The sequence below is a fragment of the Phocoena sinus genome, chromosome X, assembly GCF_008692025.1.
Source record: "Phocoena sinus isolate mPhoSin1 chromosome X, mPhoSin1.pri, whole genome shotgun sequence".
Lineage (NCBI taxonomy): Eukaryota > Metazoa > Chordata > Mammalia > Artiodactyla > Phocoenidae > Phocoena > Phocoena sinus.
Window position 1 is genome coordinate 86,366,367 of NC_045784.1, and position 21,561 is coordinate 86,387,927.

General features: G+C 41.6%; 2 protein-coding genes across 17 annotated transcripts; one reads left to right on the forward strand and one right to left on the reverse strand.

The window, feature by feature from the left end:
- Positions 1–2,068: 2,068 nt before the first annotated feature.
- LOC116747784 (60S ribosomal protein L23-like) lies at positions 2,069–2,517 on the reverse strand. Its single transcript, XM_032620321.1, is given in 2 exon segments — positions 2,069–2,205; positions 2,208–2,517. Coding segments are annotated over 2 exon segments (420 nt in total). The 5' UTR covers positions 2,491–2,517.
- A 13,868-nt stretch (positions 2,518–16,385) lies between these two features.
- ARMCX1 (armadillo repeat containing X-linked 1) lies at positions 16,386–20,534 on the forward strand. 16 transcript variants are annotated; one of them, XM_032620776.1, is made up of 5 exons: positions 16,386–16,508; positions 16,850–16,918; positions 17,419–17,518; positions 18,273–18,387; positions 18,641–20,534. In XM_032620776.1, the coding sequence occupies exon 5, from the start codon at positions 18,771–18,773 to the stop codon at positions 20,133–20,135; it is 1,365 nt and encodes a 454-aa protein (XP_032476667.1). In that variant the 5' UTR covers positions 16,386–16,508; positions 16,850–16,918; positions 17,419–17,518; positions 18,273–18,387; positions 18,641–18,770; the 3' UTR covers positions 20,136–20,534. The 16 variants fall into 16 exon arrangements, with proteins under 16 accessions (XP_032476667.1, XP_032476682.1, XP_032476668.1 ...); XM_032620777.1 differs by having other exon boundaries at positions 16,388–16,508; positions 17,356–17,518; XM_032620781.1 differs by having other exon boundaries at positions 16,393–16,508; positions 17,416–17,518.
- Positions 20,535–21,561: the final 1,027 nt, after the last annotated feature.

Here is a 21,561-nt window from a genome sequence, read left to right on the forward strand (position 1 = left end):
ATCTATATTACAATGCATACCTCTATACATTCTTTTTTCCGTTTTAAGAAAATTGTGGTAAAATACAGAAAACGTTTACCATCTTCACTAGTTTTAAGTGTACAGTTCATTGACATTTAGTACATTCACATTGTTGCATAACCATCACCACCATCCATCTCTAAAACTCTTTCCATCTTCCCAAACTGAAATTCTATACCCGTTAAACAAAAACTCCCCATTAAGGTGGATGGACCTAGAGTCTGTCATACGGAATGAAGTTAAGTCAGAAAGAGAAGAACAAATACCGTATGCTAACACATATGTATGGAATCTAAAAAACAAAAAACAGAAAACAAATGGTTCTGAAGAACCTAGGGGCAGGACAGGAATAAAGACGCAGACGTAGAGAATGGACTTGAGGACACGGGGAGGGGGAAGGGTAAGGTGGGACGGAGTGAGAGAGTAGCACTGACATATATACACTACCAAACGTAAAATAGATAGCTAGTGGGAAGCAACTGCATTGCACAGGGAGATCAGCTCGGTGCTTTGTGACCACAAAGAGGGGTGGGATAGCGAGGGTAGGAGGGAGATGCAAGAGGGAGGGGATATGGGGATATATGTATACGTATAGCTGATTCACTTTGTTATACAGCAGAAACTAACACAATATTGTAAAGCAATTATACTCCAATAAAGATGTTTAAAAAAAATAACTCCCCATTATCCCATCCCCCTTGCAACCACCATTCTACTGTCTGTCTATGAATTTGATTACTTGAGGTACCTCATTTAAGTGGAGTCGTTCAGTATTTGTCCTTTTATGACTGGCTTCTTTCTTTCTTCTTTTTTTTTTTGGCCACGCCACGCAGCATGTGAGATCTTAGTTCCCTAACCAGGGATCAAACCCATGCCCCTTGCAGTCAAAGCGCAGAGTCTTAACCACTGGCCTGCCAGGAATGTCCCTATGACTGGCTTATTTCATTGAGGATAATGTCTCTGTATTAGTCTGCTTGGGCTGCTGAAACAAAATACCACAGACTGGGTGGCTTGAAAAACAGAAATTTATTTTCTCACAGTTCTGGAGCCTGGGAAGTCCAAGATTAGGTGCTGGTAAACTTAGTTTCCATGAGAGCTTTCCTCTTGGCTTGTAAACAGCCGCCTTCTCACTATGACCTCACATGGCCTTTTCTTGATGCATGTGTGTGGAGAGAGAGTGAGTGAGTTTTCTGATATCTCTTTTTATAAGGACACTAATCCTATAGGATCAGGGATCCACCCTTATGGACTCATTTAACCTTAATTATTTCCTTAGAGGACCTATCTCCAAATACAGTCATACTGGGGGTAAGGCCTTCAACATATGAATTTGGGGGGGGGGGGGACACACATTCAGCCCATAACAGTACTTAAGTTTTCTGTACACGTTTGGAGTCCTGGTTTTTGAAAATGTAATTTTTATAGTTATAGAGTACCATAAGGCTTATAACAGCAACAATAAAAATCTATCAGAACTTTGCTTCACCCTTCTCCATCCCACATTTCTCCTCCTCAGAGAGAATCACTTTCAAATCTTATAACTATTTCTTCTGGTATCACTCCATATTTCTAAATAATCTGTTTATACTTTTATTTCTTGACTTTTAATTTTTACACATCAGCTATGATTTTCTGCAATGAAAAGATTGTTATCTTTTTTAATCCCTTGCAGTTCTGACAATCTTATTCCTTTTTTAAAAATTAATTAATCAATTAATTTATGGCTGAGTTGGGTCTTGGTTGCTGCACGCGGGCTTTCTCTAGTTGCGGCGCTTGGGCTCTAGGCACACGGGTTGCAGTAGTTGCAGCACACGGGTTCAATAGTTGTGGCACACAGGCTTAGCTGCTCTGCAGCATGTGGGATCTTCCCGGACCAGGGCTTGAACCTGTGTCCCCTGCATTGGCAGGTGGATTCTTTTTTTTTTTTTTTTTTGCACTGGGTAGTTTTATTTTACAGAGGGGGTAAGGGTTAGGTGGTGTCAAGAAGAGTGACATGGTGCAAATAATTTTTATTATCATTTTTTTCTTTTACAAATACACTGAAGAATCATGCAATGCTGCCAGCATCGGATGCAATCCTGGGCCACAAGTCTGCACATTCCTTTGCAACTGGTCCTGTGATGGCAGAACTTTTCATCTCGCCTTTATTGTTTACTATGACCCCTGCGTTATCTTCAAAATAAGAAACACACCATCTTTTCTCCGGTGTGACTTTCGTTGTCGAATTACCACTGCTGGATGTACCTTCTTTCTGAGCTCTGCTTTGCCTTTCTTGACTATGGCCATCACCATGTCACCCACACCAGCAGCAGGAAGTCTATTCAGTCGTCCCTTGATCCCCTTCACAGAGATGATATACAGATTTTTGGCTCCTGTGTTGTCAGCACAGTTGATCACGGCTCCAACCAGAAGACCCAAGGAAATCCGGAATTTCGCACCAGAGGACCCACCACGTCCTCGCTTCGACATCTTGAACGCTAGAAAGGGACAAAAAGGAACAGCAGGTGGATTCTTAACCACTGCACCACCAGGGAAGCCCAAGATTCAGTTATCTTAAACCTCCCATCCCATATACACACTTCTCCCACAGTTTCCCAATATATTGTTATTACATCACTATATGTAGATGTATATATATATATATATATATATATATTTATTTATTTATTGGCGGTACGCGGGCCTCTCACTGGTGCGGCCTCTCCCTCTGCGGAGCACAGGCTCCGGATGCGCAGGCCCAGTGGCCACGGCCCACGGGCCTAGCCGCTCCGCGGCACGTGGGATCCTCCCAGACCGCGGCACGAACCCTCATCCCCTGCATCAGCAGGCGGACTCTCAACCACTGCGTCACCAGGGAAGCCCTACATCACTATATTTTACTAAATCAATATTCTATGTTTACTTTATGGCTACATAAATATTATTCACAGCTGAGCCATGAGAAAGAGTAGTTAAGAACATAAACTCTGCCAGTAGATAGCTTGGCTTCAAATCTTGATTTTGTCACTTAATAGCTATGTGATCTTGGGCAAATCTCTTCTCTTCTTTCTACCTCACTTTCCCCATATTTAGAATGGGAATAAAAATACCTATTTTATTGAATTGCTGTGATGATTAAAAGATTAATACTCAGAGTAGTACTTGGCACATAGTAATTGGCATATATCATATATTATTGTTATGCCTTGTATAAATTTTTATTTTCCCTTCAATTATATCTGGTTTTGCTTCATGTAGTTTGGAGTTTTATCATTAGGTGCATGTATGTTTACAATTGTTAAATCTTCTTGATGGATTGACCCTCTCATCAATATAAATGGCCCTTCTTTGTTTCTAATAACAATGCTTGTCTTGAGACCTAATTTTTCTGATATTAGTATAACCATTCCAGGTCCCTTTTGTTTACTGTTTGCATGGTACATCTTTTCTAACTTTTTATTTACAACCTATTTGTATCTGTGATTCTGAATATCTTTTGTAGACAGTGTATTTTCATGGATCATATTTTTAAAATTGATTCTGCCAATCCATGCCTTTAAATTGTTTTATCTATTTATATTTAATGCAATCACTGATAAAGTAGAATTATTATCTGCCAGTTTGCTATTTGTTTTCTATATGTCTTATGTCTTTTTTGTTCCTCTATCCCTCCACTATTACCTTCTTTTATGTTAAATAAGTATTTACTAGTGTACCATTTTCATTCCCTTGTCATTTCTTTTACTGTATTTTTTTTTTTTTTTTTTTTTTTTTTTTTTTTTTTTATGCGTTACGCGGGCCTCTCACTGTTGTGGCCTCTCCCGTTGCGGAGGACAGGCTCCGGACGCGCAGGCTCAGCGGCCATGGCTCACGGGCCCAGCCGCTCCGCGGCATGTGGGATCTTCCCAGACCGGGGCACGAACCCGTGTCCCCTGCATCGGCAGGCGGACTCTCAACCACTGCGCCACCAGGGAAGCCCCTCTTTTACTGTATTTTAAAATGTATTTTCTTAGTGGTTACCCTGAGGATTACAATTAATAGCTTGACTTATAAAAATCAAGTTCAGGTCAATACCAACTCAGTTTCAAATCTTTGCTCCTAATATCTCCATTCCCTCCCCACTCCTTTGCATTGTTATTATACAACTCACATATTTATACATTATATGTATATCAACATAGATTTATTCATATTGCTTTATGAAGTAGTCTTTTAAATCAGATAGAAGAAAAAATAGTTACAACAAAATACATTTATACTGTCTTTCATGTTTACCTGTGTAGCTGTTGTATGTATTTTAATTTTTTGTTGAGAACTGGACATTTTAGGAAACGTATTATTAGCAACTCCGGATACTGATCCTCCTCCCAATGGTTGTTGTTGTTTGCTGTCATTTGTTTATTGTTTGTTGAGTTGGTGGGACTAATTCTGTGGAGTTTATTTCCTCCCATAGTGTACACCTCTGTTTTCCCAGCTCAGATCTTTCCCCCTTATTTTTATCTTTTAGCTTGTCTACCTGGGTTTTGCCCCTGGGTTAGCATAAGTCACTTATTGGTCAAAGGTTGTGCTTAAGCCCAATTAGATATTTACCTTTTGCCATTGGATATACGTGTAGCTTGGAGGCTGCTCTCACATTTCAGTGAGTTTACATATTTTGCCCCTAGCTCATTCAGACTGGGACTACTAGCTCGGAAGTTCCTTCTCTGATTGCTCCTAAAAAGGCATAGCCTTGGGCATTCACACATTGTTCCAGACTGCCAAGGATGACTGTGATTTTATTTTTAATCTTGGCTTTTTAGGATTCGTCCCTGGGTCAGAGTAACTTATGGTTCATTCAGTGCTTGGTCAGAGGTTGTGTTTAAGCTCCTTGTGCCAGTAAGGCTTTTGCCTGGTGTTTATGGGTTTGTGTGTGGCTTGGAGAATCCCTTTTCAATGGAAAGAAAAAACATACAATGTAAGAGCTGTGAGTTAAGTTTTATTCAGGGTTTTCCTGAGGACTGATCCCAGGAAACAGCCTCTCAGTAGCTCTGAGAGGACAACTCCGAAGAGGTAGGGGGAGAAGTCAGTATATATATGATTTTGACTAGGGAATACATGCAGTCAAGCATTCATCTCAGTAAAAGGTTACTGCTTGTCATGAGGAATACATATCTCAGTTAATGATTTTAGTGCTTTTTTATGTATGGGAAGATGTAAGAATCTGGGTTAATTGAACATTTTCCTGAGATATATCTATCTAAGGTGCTATCTAAGGGCCCTGTTTTTCCAAAGTACAAAGTGCCTCATCCTGTTTTTCATCCTGAATTCTTTTTAGGCTGTACTGTTGGTCAGCAACTGCAGTGGCTTATGACTTAATCCTCGTAGAAACAAGTAATGAGCAACATTCTTTGTTTTACACCCTTCAAGCCTGTTCCATGCCTTTCCATGCAGCCTAGCATATGCACACAGTCTTCCTGATCCTTACAATTGTGTATGATCCCAGGAGGGCTCTGATTGGTTGTCTCTTTCCCTGGTTTTCTTCAATAAACTTGTGACTCTTCTGACATTTTTCTTGTGTCAGTGCTACCAGCCTCTTCTTAATTATCTTCCATCATGATCTCCATTGTTTATGACAATGCCTGTAGGCGTGGAATTTTCTACTACCTTTTCAAAATTAAGTCAGTTCCCTCAGGCAGAGCTGCAGAGTTCTTCATCCTTATATCCCGCCTTTTCTCCTGGGAAGAGCCTCAATCACTGCACCAGAGCGGAAGGCAGGGACCTCATTTTACCTGAGTGACACTCCTGGTCTGTGAGATGGTGCTGGGAAGGGGTGACAGCTCCTGATCTTGGCTTTCCCCTCCTGGGATAGAAAAAATATTTGAGAAAATGATTGTTTAAAGTTTTCCAGATTTGTTGAAAGTCGTAAATTTACAGATTCAAGAGACTTAATGAATCCCAAACAGGATAAATTCAAAGAAAACCATGCCTAGACACATCTTACCAAACTGCTGAAGACCAAAAGTAAAAAAAAATACCTTGAAAGTAGCTAGAAAAAAATAACACATTATCTGTAGGGGAACAACAATTTGAAAGATTGTAGTTTTCTTATCACAAACAATGAAGGCTAAAAGACATTGGAACAATATCTTTAGAGTGTTGAAAGAAAAGATTGCCAACACACAATTCCATATTCAGCAAAAATATCCTCAGGAATGGAAATGAAATAAAGATGTTATCAGATGAAGGAAAACCAAGAGAATTTTCTGCCAGCAGACATGCTTTACAAGAAATGTTAAAAGATGCTCTTCAGGCTAATGGGAAATGATACCAGGGGGAAATCTAGAATTCAGGAATGAAGGAGAAGCAATAGAAATGGTAAATATCTGGGTAAATATAAAAGACTTTCTCTTCTGTTCTTTAAAACAACAACAACAACATTGTATTAGTTTCCTATTGATGCTGTAACAAATTACCACAAACTCAATGGCGTAAAACAAGGCAAATTTATTATCTTATAGTTCTGGAGGTCAGAAGTCAAAAATGGGTTGACAGAGCTGTGTTCCCTCTGGATGCTGTAGTGGAGAATCTGTTTCCTTGTCTTTTCCAGCCTTTAGAGACTGCCTGCATTCATTGTCCCATCACCCTACATCACTCTGACCTCTGATTCTATCACCACATCTTCTTTGACTCTTCTGCCTCTCTTTCCCTTTGTTAGATTAGCATCAATGTTATGGAGGTTATGCATGGGCTCAACAATATGGACTTCCACTCATCAAGGCTGATCTCCGATTAACACTGCTGAATACCCAACCTGACAACAAAATAAGATGAAGATGAATCATTCAATACAATAAGGCATTATTTCCTGGGGTACTAGTCAGCCCCATGGTGGTAAGATTATTATATAGGACACCTTTTATCACAGTGAGAACAGAAATTTTTCTTCATGGAAATAACTACATATTCCAGACACACATTTGCTTTCTTTGCTTACAATGATTCTGTCAGTGCCACCGTCCGTGGACTTCCAGGATGTCTTAATTATCATCAGGGTATCCCATACAACATTGTCTCTGACCAGGGAACTCATTTAATGATAAATGAAGTACAATAATGGAGTCATATCCAAATATTCACTAGTCTTTATCACTTACTCCATCATGCAGAAGCAGCTTGCCTGATAGGAAAGTAAATGACTTACTGAAGGCTTAGTTATGAGATCACCTGTTCCGGGTTGACAGTGCTGTGCTATAAGACTACAATAGTTGCTTCAAAAACAGTGACCAATATATAGTGCTATTTCCCTCATAGTAAGAATACACAGGTCTGGGAATGAAGGTGGAGGAGGGAGTGGTCCCTCTCACTATTATACTAATTAACCCAATAAAGACTTATTTTGTTTTGTCTCCACAACCTTGGGCTCAGCAGGTTTGGAGGTTCTATTTTTCCAAGGAATGAATGCTGCTATCAAGGAATAAAGCCATGGTTCCATTAAACTGAAAGCTGAAACTGCACCCTGGCCATTTTGGTCTCCTCATGCTATTGAATTGATAAGCAGAGACAGGGACTATTGTACTGTCTGGAGTAATTAAATCCTATCACCAAGGGGAAACAGGGTTGCTGCTATACAATGAGAACAAGGAGAAGTATGCTTGGAGCCCAGGGATAGTCACTGGGACACCACTTAATACTCATTTGCCCAATAGTCCTGTTAAATGGGAAAATGCAGATATCCCATAAAGACAGGACTGAAGGTTAGGATCACTACATCAGGGAAAGAACTCTGACCACCTAAAGGGAGTATGAAGTGAACAGTGGAAGAATGAAATTATGATTATTGATTTTGGCCTCATGAACAACTACAGAGGGGAAAGGTAGCAGCTAGATGTATCTTTGTAATTTACTATTTTCCCCTTCTTTTCTCTAATATATGAAAAATACTGAGATTATTGTAATAAATTAGGTTTCAGGTGGAGAATATGAATTAGCATTACTCCATGACAGTACATTGGCTGATGGGATTTTTGTCCCTGCCTCCCTGTTGGAGATGAGAGTTTCTTCATTGGAATAAAGGACAAGAATGGATGCTGAGTGGTAAGCGTATAACCAAGTAGGACCCTATGGGATCTTCCCAGGGCAGATATCCCCCATGTCCTCTGCCTGCCTCTTGTTTGCAGAAAACCTTTAGCTTCCTAGGCCTTCCCCAAGTTCCAAAGAATAAACTTAATCAGAAAAGTGAGAAAATGCAGAAACAAAGGAAAACGGTCAAGCAAGACAAAATAATAGTAGTTTAGCCACTAAACAAAGTCAAGGACCTTTAGGAATGAATGGGCTGTAACTAATATTCTGAGCCATATTCTTTGAGCTGTTTTGCAGATACTGAACCCCCACCCCCAGGTGGAAGAAGTTAATTTTGACCACAAGTACATAGATCCCAGACCAGTTGATGATGTTGACTTCTGATTACCTCACCACCAACAAAACAGAAGAATGTCCATGAGCTGATCATACACCCCACAACCATCTCCCTGACCCTGTCTTAAAAAAACCTTTCCCTAAAAGCCATTGGGGAGTTTGGGGTCTTTTGAGCTTTAGCTGCCTGTACTGTTTGCTTTGTGCCCTGTAGTAATAAATGCTGCACTTTCCTTCACCACAACCCAGTGTCAGTAGATTGGATTTACTGCATGAGGGCAAGCTGACACAAGTTTGATTTGGTAAAAATTTTGGAGACCCAGATGGGATGGCAGTCCCAAGTGGGCATCTCGCCCAGGGCATATTGGCCCCTGGCTGGTGGTGGTTCTTGGATCGGTGGTGGTTACTGGTAGTGATGGGCCAAGACTTCATCTCCTGCCATAAGGTACCTTCTTTATAGCTATAACTCTCACTAGGCTCCATTTTTTTTTTAAAAAAGGCTCTTGCCATTTTAGGCCTAGGGTAACAGCTTCCTGCTATTGCTAGTCTCTGGGTACCTCAAAATCCCTAATTTGGTCTCTTAACCTTGCATATATCTCTTTGAGTAGTCCCTACATTCGAGTTTCTTGAACCAGCTCAGTTGGATTCTTTTTCCTGTTGGGAATCTGTATGATAAAATGTGCTGATGTAAGGCCTAGGTCTATTGCAGCTATTTTGGTTCCATCAGAGTGGCCAGCTCAAGAATGAAGCTTATATGTAAGGAAGGACATAGCAGAGAGACTATTAATCAAATTGTACTTGAGGGACTTCCCTGGAGGCGCAGTGGTTAAGAATCCACCTGCCAACGCGGGGGACATGGGTCCGTTCCCTGGTCTGGGAAGATCCCACATGCTGCAGAGCAACTAAGCCTGTGTGCCACAACTACTGAAGCCCGCGCACCTAGAGCCCGTGCTCCACAACAAGAGAAGCCACTGCAATGAGAAGCCCACACACCACTACGAGGAGTAGCCCGTGCTCGCTGCAACTAGAGAAAGCCCGTGTGCAGCAACGAAGACCCAACGCAGCCATAAATAAATAAATAAAAATTAAAAAAAATTGTACTTGAAGCCATATATCTTCTGAATACAATTTATTGGAGTAAGAACAGGTAGACACTTCTTTAATATGATAAAAAATATACATAAGTTTCTAACAAGAAGTCCTTCATTCTTGAGGAATAAACACTAGAAGCATTCCCATAAAAATCAAGAAGACAAGGATGTTAGCTTTCACACAATTATTTAACATTGTTCTGGAAATACTAGTTAATACAATCATCCAAAAGAAAGAAATGTGATATTAATATTGGATAGGAGGTGAGATTATCATTACTGCAAATGAAACAAATCTGAGAAAATCAACCTCTTGAAACTTTAGGAACTCCATAAAGAGGCTGGTTATAAAATCAATATGCAAAAAACAATCACTTTCATATATAAAAATAATAAAAAATATAAGATGATTCCATTTCTAATAATCATGAGAAAAGATAAGCTACTTAAGAAGAAACTTTAGGGCTTCCCTGGTGGCGCAGTGGTTGAGAGTCCGCCTGCCGATGCAGGGGACACGGGTTCGTGTCCCGGTCTGGGAAGATCCCACATGCCGCGGAGTGGCTGGTCCCGTGAGCCATGACCGCTGAGCCTGCACGTCCGGAGCCTGTGCTCTGCAATGGGAGAGGCCACAACAGTGAGAGGCCCGCGTATGGCAAAAAGAAACTTTAAAAATACGCAAGATATATTCATTCATTCAACAAGTATTTATTGATAACCTATAGTGTGCCAAGCAATGTTCTAGGAGTTATATATATATATTTATAAATTTATTTATTTATTTATGGCTGCGTTGGGTCTTCATTGCTGCACGCGGGCTTTCTCTAGTTGTGGCCAGCAGGGACTACTCTTCGTTGCAGTGCGCGAGCTTCTCATTGCGGTGGCTTCTCTCATTGTGGAGCATGGGCTCTAGGCGTCTGGACTTCAGTAGTTGTGGCACGTGGGCCCAGTAGTTGTGGCTCACGGGTTCTAGAGCTCAGGCTCAGTAGTTGTGACGCACAGGCTTAGTTGCTCTGCAGCATGTGGGATCTTCCCGGATCAGGGCTCGAACTTGTGTCCCCTGCATTGGCAGGCGGATTCTTAACCACTGCGCCACCAGGGAAGCCCAGTTATATTTTTTAACGTATAAATTCTGCTGGAAAAATAAATGAAGACAAATAACTAGAGAAACTGGGTTCTTGGGTAGAAAAATATTCTTTTTTCCCCAGCTTTACTAAGATATAATTGACATATAATATTGCATAAGTTTAAGGTGTACAATGTGCTGATTTGATACATGTATATATAGCAAAATGAGTATCACAATAAGGTTAGTTAACACATCTACCATAATTACCATTTTTTGGTAATTGTTATGGTGAGAACATTTAAGATCTACTCTCTTAGCAACTTTCAAGTATACACTACAGTACTGTTAACTATAGTCACCATGCTCTTCATTAGATCCCCAGAACTTATTCATCTTATAACTGGAAGTTTGTACCCTTTGACCAACAGTTTCCCATTTCCCCTTCCCTGCAGCCCTTGGCAACCACCATTCTACTCTATGTTTTCATGGCTTTTTTAGATTCCACATATAGTTCCATTCATGTTGTTGCAAATGGCAGAATTCCCTTCTTTTCTATGGCTGAATAATATTCCACTATACATATAAAAAGTAAGCTTAAGAATAACAAAAAATTTGCAAGATATACTCATTCATTCAACAACTGTTTATTGATAACCTACAGGGTACCATATGTACATGATGCTTGTTTTTAATCCATTCATTCATTGATGGACACATTGGTTGTTTCCATGTCTCGGCTATTGTGATCAATGCTGCAATGAACATGGGGGTGCAGATATCTCTTCGAGAGTGATTTCATTTTCTTTGGATATGTACACAGAGCGAGATTGCTGGATCATACAGTAGTTCTATTTTTATTTTTTTTGTGGAAACTCCATACTGTTTTCTGTAGTGGCCGCGCCAATTTACATTCCCACAAACAGGGTTTCCTTTTCTCCACATCTGCACCAGCACTTGTTATCTCTTATCTTTTTGATAATAACCATTCTAACTGGTGTGAAGTGGTAACATATTCATATAAAAATGCCAATTAGCCCTCAGTTAACCTTAGAATTAACTTCATCCAAATTGAAATAAAAACAGGATTTTAAAGGGAATTTAACAAAACAATTCATTTTATCTGTAAATAAACAAATGTGAGTGGACAGGCAAATTATGAAAAAGAAGAATAATTAGAGAGGCCTTATCCTCCAAATATTAAAACATATTATAAAGATACTGTAATTAAAACAGTTAGGGACATAAAAAGAAAAAAATAACAGATTAAAGGAGCATAGAGAATGAAAAAGTAGATCCAAATATATGTGGATATTTAGCTCATGATAAAGGTGGCATTTAAAATCAGGAGCTAGAAAGGTATTATTTGATAATGGGTATCAGGAAAATTTGCTAACTCTTTGGAAAATATTAATTCCATATGCTTAATAAAGCTGGAAAAAATATATTCATAATAGCACTGAGATGTCATTTGCTTTTTTCACTGTGTTGACATTTATACAAATGGTGCAAAAGCAAGGGTGGATAAAATTTCTGGCTTACTGATAATAGAAGCAACGCAACAAAAAAAATTCTATATGGACCAAAATTTAAATATCAAAAAACAGACATAAAATTAGAAAAACATTCAGGCCATCCTAAGCAGGACACAAACCCCAAAAAATGTAAAGAAAGAATTGATACAGTTTGTATCATAAAGATTTTGAAAATTCTATATAGCCGAAGTCCAAAGAAAATTATAAACTGGGAAAATATTTATAATACTTATGACAGTCTAAGAGCTCACTTCCTTAATTTACAGAAAGTTCTCATATATTAATAAGAAAAAGATGAAAAACCTAGTGGAAAAACTGGGAAAGGCAGTTCATAGAAACAGGAATACAAATGGTTAAACCTATGGGAAGATGCTTAATCTCACTTATAATTTAAAAAATCAAAAAATTTGGAGCACAACATGGAAAATATATATCAAAATTTAAGAGGTGAGAGTTGGCAGCATGGATAAAATTTAAAATGAACTTCCACTTTGACCCGGTGATTTCACTTCTAGGAATTTATCCTAAGGAAATAATGTCACTATTGTCAAATATATATGTAAACAAAGGTCTCCACTGTAACATTTTGGTAATAGACAAAGTTTGGGAAGAGGATAAATATCAACCAGTAATAGATTGGTTGAATTTTGATAAATCCACACTAGAGAATATTATTGTAGCTGGTAAAATGATGTACATGTTATATTAGGTGAAAAAGTAGTTTGCAGAATAGTTTGCATAGAATGATTCCAAGTTATTTTTAAAAGATATGCATGTACACACATTCACATATATCTACATAATTTTTTTGTTGATATATAGGAAACAACAAAAAAACCCTGAAAGAGTCAATTGAAAAGTTAGCAGCAGTTTTCACAGGATTTATCCTAGGATTGAGGTAGATGGTTCATCAAGGTGGAGAATTTGAGACATTTTTATTTTCTTCTTCTCTTCTCCTAGTTAGCACCTGCTTCCCTTAATCTCAATTCAAAGTTTCACCCCTCTCCCCATCAAGGAAGCCTTCCCTGATCCCCAGACTCTGCCACTTCTTTTACTATATTAACAGTGTCCCTTTCCTTCAAAGTATTTTTCTCACTTTGTATGTATATGTGATTATTTCATTAAGGTCTTGCTTTCACTATGAGAGCAGAATTAGTGTCTGTTTTTGCTCATCTACATATTCACAATAAGCACAGCACTTGTGGCAATGCTCCCTCTTTCTCTCTCCCTCCCAATATTTTGATGTAGACAGTTACATTTTCTCAGTCTTACATAAAGGGTTATGAGAGAGCAGGTTTTAAACATCTCTCCCCATCACAAAAACACAGATGAAGAAAAGCACAGCAGAAACAAAATAGCTAACATTACACTAAATGGTGAAATATTAGGGGCATTCTCATTTACTTCAAGAACAAGATAAGGAGGCTCTCAAATCACCATTATTATTCAACATAGTTCTGGAGGTTCTGGTTGATGTAGTACATCCAGAAAATGAAAGAATAAGAGATAATAATGATTGAAAAAGGCAAAATTTAAAAAATCATCATTTTCAAATGATTATATATGCATACCTAGAAAAACCAGTTATCAACTGAAAAACTACAGGCATACTTCAGAGATATTGCGGGTTCAATTCCAGACTACCACAATAAAGCCAATATCGCAATAAAGTGAGTCACACATTTTTTTGGCTTCCCAGTGCATATGAAAGTTTTGTTTACACTACACAGTGGTCTATTAAGTGTGCAAAACATTATGTCTTTAAAAATGTATATACGTTAATTTAAAAATATGTTACTGCTAAAAAATGCTAACCGTCATTTGAGCCTTCAATGAGTTGTAATGTTTTTGCAATAGTAACATCAAAGATCACTGATCACAGATCAGTGTAACAAATATAATAATAATGAAAAGGTTTGAAATATTGCGAGAATTACCAAACTGTGACATAGAGACGTGAAGTGAGCACATGCTGTTGGAAAAATGGCACTGATAGACTTGCTTGACACAGGGTTACCACAAACCTTCAATTAGTAAAAAAATCAATGTCTGTGAATCACAATAAAGCAAAGTGCAATAAAATTAGTTATGCCTCTATTAGAAATATTAAGAAAGGTCACTAAAAGTAAATATATCAGAATTATTTGCTTCGGCAATAACCTGGTAGAAAATATAATCATAAAAGGAATGTCATCCCCCAAAGCAACAAAACCATAAAACATCTAGGAATAAACTTAACAAATAATGAGTATGACCCATCTGAAGAAACGTAAAATTTATTGAAGATCATAAAAGTTGACATGGATAGAAAGACACAATTTTTAAAGATACCAGTTCTCAAATTAAAGTGCAGATTCTTTGCACTTTATGTCACTCAGTGTGAGCCTTTTTGTTCTGTATATAGTTGTTCTGTATATTGTTGTTCAACACATATGCATACATAGACTCTGTATTTGCATGAAGAAAGGTGGAAATTGTTATCAGTGGTTGGTGGTGGAACAGGCATTGCAGGGAACTTTCACATTCTACTTTATACATTTCTGTGTTGCTTGCACATTTTTAAAAAAATAGTGTGTATAATGTGTGTGAGAGAGAGACAGAGATTGATTTCTACTAAGAGGATGTATCTTTTTTTTCAAAGTGAGTTATTTTTAGTTTTTTTTTAAGTCTTAGTTGCCTGTGAGAATGTGATGAGAGCTATGACCCCTCTTCCCACTAAGATGGACATATGCGTGCACATGACTTTGATACAATTTTAGGTAGAACAAAGAGGTGGCCAGTTGAGAATTCCTACTCTAGGTTAATCAGTATGGTTAGTGGGGAGAGTCCTTCAGGCCCAGGCATACATTTGGCTGAGGGAGCACCAAGGTGGGTGTGGGCTGCGGGCAATGACCCTGCAGCAGGGCTGGGTTCTCCCTGGGTGCCCTGAGGTGAGGAGGCCAGGGGTGGGAGGCCAGCAGGCTGCCCCTCTCAGGCCAGGTGGTAGCAGCAGACGGCATCAGGAACAAGGTTAACTGGGCCACCATTAATCAGGGCAGAGCAGGACAGGCAGGCCTGGGTGCTTCCCCCAGCAATTGCTTCTCTAGGCTTCATGGAAACCTGCAGCTGCAGGAGTAGGTGGGAACAGCAGCAGTCCCTTCTCTGCATCCCTGAGTTACCTCTGTGGGAATTTCCGGGAGGGAGGGAGGAAAGAAGTCAAAGGTGTTTACTCAGTTTTGTCACCTGAGTGGCATTTACCACTTTGGTCACCATGTATATTTTTAGAGTGTGCAAAAAGAGTCAGGTTCTATAACGCAGGGGATGAGAAGCTCTGGAATATAGGAGAGATGGGAGGGCATCACCTTCCACCCTTCCTTCTTGACAAGGCTGGGAAGATCGGATGATTTCTGCATCCCTCACACCCTCAGCTTCCTCAGCTTTAGTAGACTAAAAGCTAACCTGGAGCAGGTGTTCAGAACAGCCATCAAATCACAAGAGGTTCACACAGCAGTCAGCCAAGACTTTGTGACATTGAATGCATGTCTTTCTTTAATCAAACAATACAAGATTTTATTGTTTTTGTTTTATCAAATTGTAAGTTGATCCAAAATTAGAAAAAGTAACAGATCATTTATGTAAAATGGCAAAGATTAGACAACTAGTCATCTTTGTGGACTAATTCATAGACCATGTGAAAAATAACAGCTTTCCATTTTAAAACAGGTTACTACGTTTTGAAAGCTTCTTTCTGACTGTAACCAGTGGAAACATTTTCCTTGTGTTAAAAATAAATAGAGTAAAATTAGCGAGGCCTTTTGGGTTTTCCCCTCCGACTTAAATTCTTCTCCAATCAAACGAAGATAGCATCATTTTATTTTCTCAATATAAGAGTAATGCATTACTGATTTTTAAAAAATGAACAGAAAAGTTTAAGAAAGTAAGACATTCCCACTATCCATATCCTTTTCTGAGATCTTGAATCCCATTTCATATAGGGGTGCAGGGGAAACGCTGAGCATTGAGGCTGCGTTGTGGGGGGGGGCGTGAAGGGAGAGGTGGGTGGACAGGGAGTAGAGGAGAGAAAAATTATTCCTCAAAGAGGAAGAAAAGACCAATGGACATGGGAGCAGATGTAGTTTCTCTCTGCTAACCAAAGAAAGGCAAACGCCAACCACAAGATAAGCTACTTCTGGTTTCTGGGATTGGCAGAGGAAAATGAGTGGCAGGACCTGCTGTGAAGTGAAAAGAAACGGGTGGGCCGGCTCCTGCCGCACTGCTGGTGGGAGTGGTAATTGGGGTTCTGAGCTCACGAGTGACGTGGCTCTCACGTGAGCAGGAGCCTACGTGTGCAGACGTCCTTCTAATCCAGGTCTTTCGTTTGGTCCGGTTGCCATCTCCCTATTACCTCGAGGGCTGGCGGGCCTGTGGCCAGGAGAGGAGGAGGAGGAGGTAACTTCCCTGATCCCAGCCAGTCTATGTGTGGATGGGTGCTTGCCCGGGGGATTCCTGCGGTGCGGGTAGAGGAGGGTGGAGACTAAAGAAGGACGAGGCTCGCTTTCTCCACACCCTTGCACTATCCCCGGCCCTTTCAAGAACAAGAATGGTGGACCCTGGGGGCCAGATTACAGGGGAGACCCCAGACCAGGAGGGGGGAAACCTGAAACCTTTGGCATCCAGGGCCTTGAATCGGGAAGGGCCGATGTTAAGGTTCTTGTCCTGTGTGCTGGTCCATCTAGCAAGCCAGTATCTTGGGGCTAGGCGTCTGTCTTGTCATTCCCCGTGTCTTTCAGTAGGGCGCTGTACCACTCGGAGCAAAGGAATAAAGAATCTGCCCCGAACCTCTGCAAGTCAGTGTAAAGGTGGGATTGCCCCGCGGTCCCCAGAAGGGCGGGGATGGCTGGGTTCCTCCTCCTAACTCGGGCGCATTACTGACTCCGCAGTCACCTCCCTGCTCTTTTATTTAGGAAATAGGAGATGACAGCGCGTACAGGAAACATAGTTGTCGTTGGGGCTATGACTGCGTCGTGCAGGGAAATCAAAGAGATCTTTGCGTTTTCTTTTGCTCCTCCGGTTTTTCTCACTCCCTCGCCCCGCCTCCCCTCTTTCCAGTTGTTCGAAAGGGGTGTGGTTTTTCCTGGGAAAATGGCCGACCGCTGGGGCTGGGGCTGGGGCTGGGGCTGGGGGCTGGGGGAGGGGGTGGATGGACGCCCTTGCTTGAAGAGGGCTGCTGTTAGAGGAGTCCTGAGAAGTGGGGATAGGGTGAGAGACCAAAAGGTGAAATTCGTTTGACAACCAGGACCTTGGATTCGGAAAGGCTGGTATTGGGACTGTCTGAAGTGCTGTTCTGTCTGCCTAGCAGTCTGTCTCTGCCCTGTCGCCTGTCTGTGTCTTTGGATCTTGCGGCTGAAGGCCAATCCAACTCTAGGAGCAGGAAGAAGAGGAAAATTGTCCAGAAACAAGTATGTCAGAGTGAGATGGTGGCACTATTTAGGGATCCCTGGGCTGGAGAATGGTGAAGACTGCAAACTCCAGTGGGCCCGTGGACCTCCCCCAAATACCCCTCCTCCTCTCCTATCTGGACCATTTTGGAGCTTGCAAAATAAAGTGCTCTGCACGGAAAGAAGTGGCTGGGAGGACGAAGATGTCACGAGAGTCCTGGGGTGGGGGTGGGGAGGACCTTTCTCCAAATTACTCTTTGGTACCAGAGTTGTCAGTCCTTAGGTTAGGTGGAGGCGGAAACCGAGATGAGGGAGGAAGGAAATTGCTCCCGAGCCGTGGATATAATGGGTGGGGGTAGGAGTATCCTGGTACCTCTGGGTTGGTGGGGGTGGCGGAGGCAAGGGCGGAGTTCGAGACTTCTGTGCATTTTACGCCTGTCTGGCTTCTAGACACTCTCCCTCCACCACCATCCATTTTGTTACAGGGAAGGAGTTGTGGCACTCACCTTCGAAGGCGGTGACTTTCGGGGCTGGGGGCTGGGTGGAGGATTGGAGGAGATCGAAGGAACGGGGGAGGGGGCGGGGGGGCGGCTCATAATGAACTTCAAAGCCGCAGCTCAGTGAGGAGAGCGGGGGAACCGAACGTGGGAAATATTGGGCTCCGCGGGACTAGGGCCAGTGATTCCGCTGAGGAACGTGTGTCCTGTCCCGGATGAGGTTCATCTGTCTGTCCCAGGAGCTCTCAGCACCACTCCCCCCACCGCTTTGTATGCAGGTTTGCAGGACTCAGTGTACTTCTAGGCAAGAAATAGAAAGAAGAAACTGCCTGGACCCCTGAGGGTGTATGTGGGGCTGCCACTGCCCCCAGGACATCTGGAGGGGCAGGGGAGGTAGGGAACTGATTAGCTATCTTAAATTTAACATACTGGGGTGGGGTGGTTGAACATGAGGTTGGAGAATCTGGAGGTGGGGAAAATTTTCAAAATTACCTTCCTGATTAAAAAAAGGGATCAGTGATCTACCCTTGAGTCCCTGCCATGTCCCCATTTGTTTTGTCTCTTTGTAGGTCTGTAGTTCAGTCTGTCTGCATGCGAAGGCACAGAAGGAGGAGACTGAAGCCTCAAATCTTTCTTTCATTCTTAGGTCCCCCAGTATCTGTAGCTGCAGCAGAGCCTGCTGGCTGTAGCTGAAGACTCCACAGCCCCCTCCCCCTGCCCCCTGACTTGGGAGCACTCTTCTGGCCAGAGCAAACCCTCCAGACACTCGTGGCAGCATGGGCCGAACTCGGGAAGCTGGCTGCTTGGCCGCTGGTGTAGTGATCGGCGCTGGCGCCTGCTACTGCGTATACAGACTGACCTGGGGAAGAGATGAGAGCGAGAAAATCTGGGACGACCACGATGACGATGAGGAGGAGGAATCTAGCGATATTGCAGAGACTGGGAAAGGAGCTAAGGCTAATGCTGGGGCAGGGGCTGGAGCCAGACTTCAGGGTGACTCAAAGGCCAAGGCTGAGGTGTCCGTGGAACTCAGGAGTGGACCTGATGTAAAGGCAGAGGCCCACTTGAAGGCCCAGAGTGGAGGTGGCCTAGAGGCCAAGGCCAGGGCCCTTTTCAGCACCCTGAAGGAACAGGCAAGTGCAAAGGCGGGCAAAGGGGCCAGGTTGGGTACCATCTCCGGAACCAGGACCCTTACACCTGGTTTACCCTGCCCAGGAGTCAGGGGTGGAGGCTGCCACCCTGTGAGGAATGGAGCTAGGGCTGGGGGCAGGACTAGTGGCAAGTCCAAGGGAAGGACCAGAGGTAAGAGCGCCAGGACTCCAGCTACATCATGGCCTGTTCGAAGGGGCAAGTTCAACTTTCCCTATAAAATTGATGATATTCTGGGTGCTACTGACCTTCAAAAGGTCCTTAACATCCTAGAAAGAACTAGCGATCCTTTTATTCAGGAAGTAGCCTTGGTCACTCTGGGTAACAATGCAGCATATTCATTTAACCAAAATGCCATTCGTGAATTGGGTGGTCTCCCAATTATTGCGAAACTGATAAAAACGAAAGATCCCATTATTAGGGAAAAGGCGTACAATGCCCTTAATAACTTGAGTGTGAATGCGGAAAATCAGGGCAAGATTAAGACATATATCAGTCAAGTGTGTGATGACACCATGATCTGTCGTTTGGACTCAGCTGTGCAGATGGCTGGTCTAAGGCTGTTAACCAACATGACTGTGACAAATCACTACCAACATTTGCTTTCCTATTCTTTTCCAGACTTTTTTGCTTTGTTATTCCTGGGAAATTACTTCACCAAGATTCAGATTATGAAACTAATCATAAACTTTACTGAAAATCCAGCCATGACAAGAGAGCTGGTCAGTTGTAAAGTACCATCAGAATTGATTTCCCTCTTTAATAAAGAATGGGACAGAGAGATTCTTCTTAATATCCTTACCCTATTTGAGAATATAAATGACAACATAAAAAATGAAGGGCTTGCCTCATCCAGGAAAGAATTCAGCAGAAGTTCACTTTTTTTCTTATTCAAAGAATCTGGAGTGTGTGTTAAGAAAATCAAAGCATTAGCAAATCACAGTGATCTGGTCGTGAAAGTAAAAGTCCTAAAAGTATTGACCAAACTTTAACTGGGGGTCTGTCCCAAACAATACTGAGGTAATTTTTTTAGTTTGCACTTGGGAACAATGCATTCTGTAAATTCTTTGCTTTTCACTGTGCTTATATGTCAAAGAGATCCTTTCAGCTGCTATTTTGGAATAATGAATATCACATATCAACAGTGATGCTGGTTGTGATGGTTGGTTTTAGGCTAGACCATTTTAAGGATGTCAGATGAATACTAGAGCTTGTACAAAGAAAGCATGTATTGATTCCATCTTGCTACCTAGATTGAGATATTTTTACTCTTTCCTCTACTTAAACTGACAACGAACTAATCACGAATAAGCTGTACTTTTGTATTGGTTTACATTTGTTAATCTTGTGTTTCATCAATAAAGTTGTGTGTTTTAACCAGCAAAAAAAAATTATGTTCTTGAGTTTATGATATATTTGGAGAGGCAAGATGTATGGAAACAAAAAGATACTAACAAAACTGAGAACCTCTAATCATGGCCATCTGTTTCCTATTTCTGCAGGCAACAGTGCTCTCTTCCGGATGCTTAAGTAGAACTGGGCATGAAGGATGGGATAAAAACAGGGCGGAAGGGCATTGGAGGAAGGAGGAGTGATGGGAAGAAAGGCATGGAGGTGGGAATTTTTCTCCACAGAAGAAGGAGGCTGTGCCTTCTCTGTGGAATAAAGTGTGGGGAGGGGAGTGATGGAAAATACAGTCTAGCAGTTGGATGAGTTCCATTCATGGAGGTTCCCTGATTTCTAAACTGAGGTGTCTGTATATTATTCCACCAACCCCTGGGAGACACCAAACCCTTTTGTGACCAGAGGAGTGACAGGATGAAAGGAACATTATGTGACTGACTTGTGTGCAGAATGGGTCAGAGTTGGGGTGGGGACAGGATTGGCCACTGGAGATTGGAACACCACTTAGGAAGTTACCACCATAGTTCAGGCATAGATGCTAAAGGTGTGAAATTTCACTGGTGGCAACGGGAGTGGCAAGGGGAGGAAGGAAGTGAGAGTTGCTTTGAATGAAGAAGTGCTGGAACCTATCCTGGGGACATACAGAGAGGGACAATTTTATTGTAGGGTCCTGAGGGCATTTGATAGGAAAACATCCTCTTTCTTGTCCAACTCTGGTGTCTATGGGAGTGAATATGTTAGTGATTATTTTGGAATTATGAAAAAATATAATAGAAGAAATAATAATTTTTAGTGCTTCTATCAGATTTCTTTTACAAGATTGGTTGGGGCAGGGTCTTTATGGAACCTCGAGAGGGCTGTTGGCATCCGTACTGGAGAAAATCCACCTCTCTTCCAACCCAGAGTATGGTGAAGGTGTGGGTGGAGGGACACTTTCAAACTGTGCTGGTGGGAGCATACTTGGTACAAGATCCATTTGGATACATGTTTCAGAAGCTTTCAAGATGTGCATGT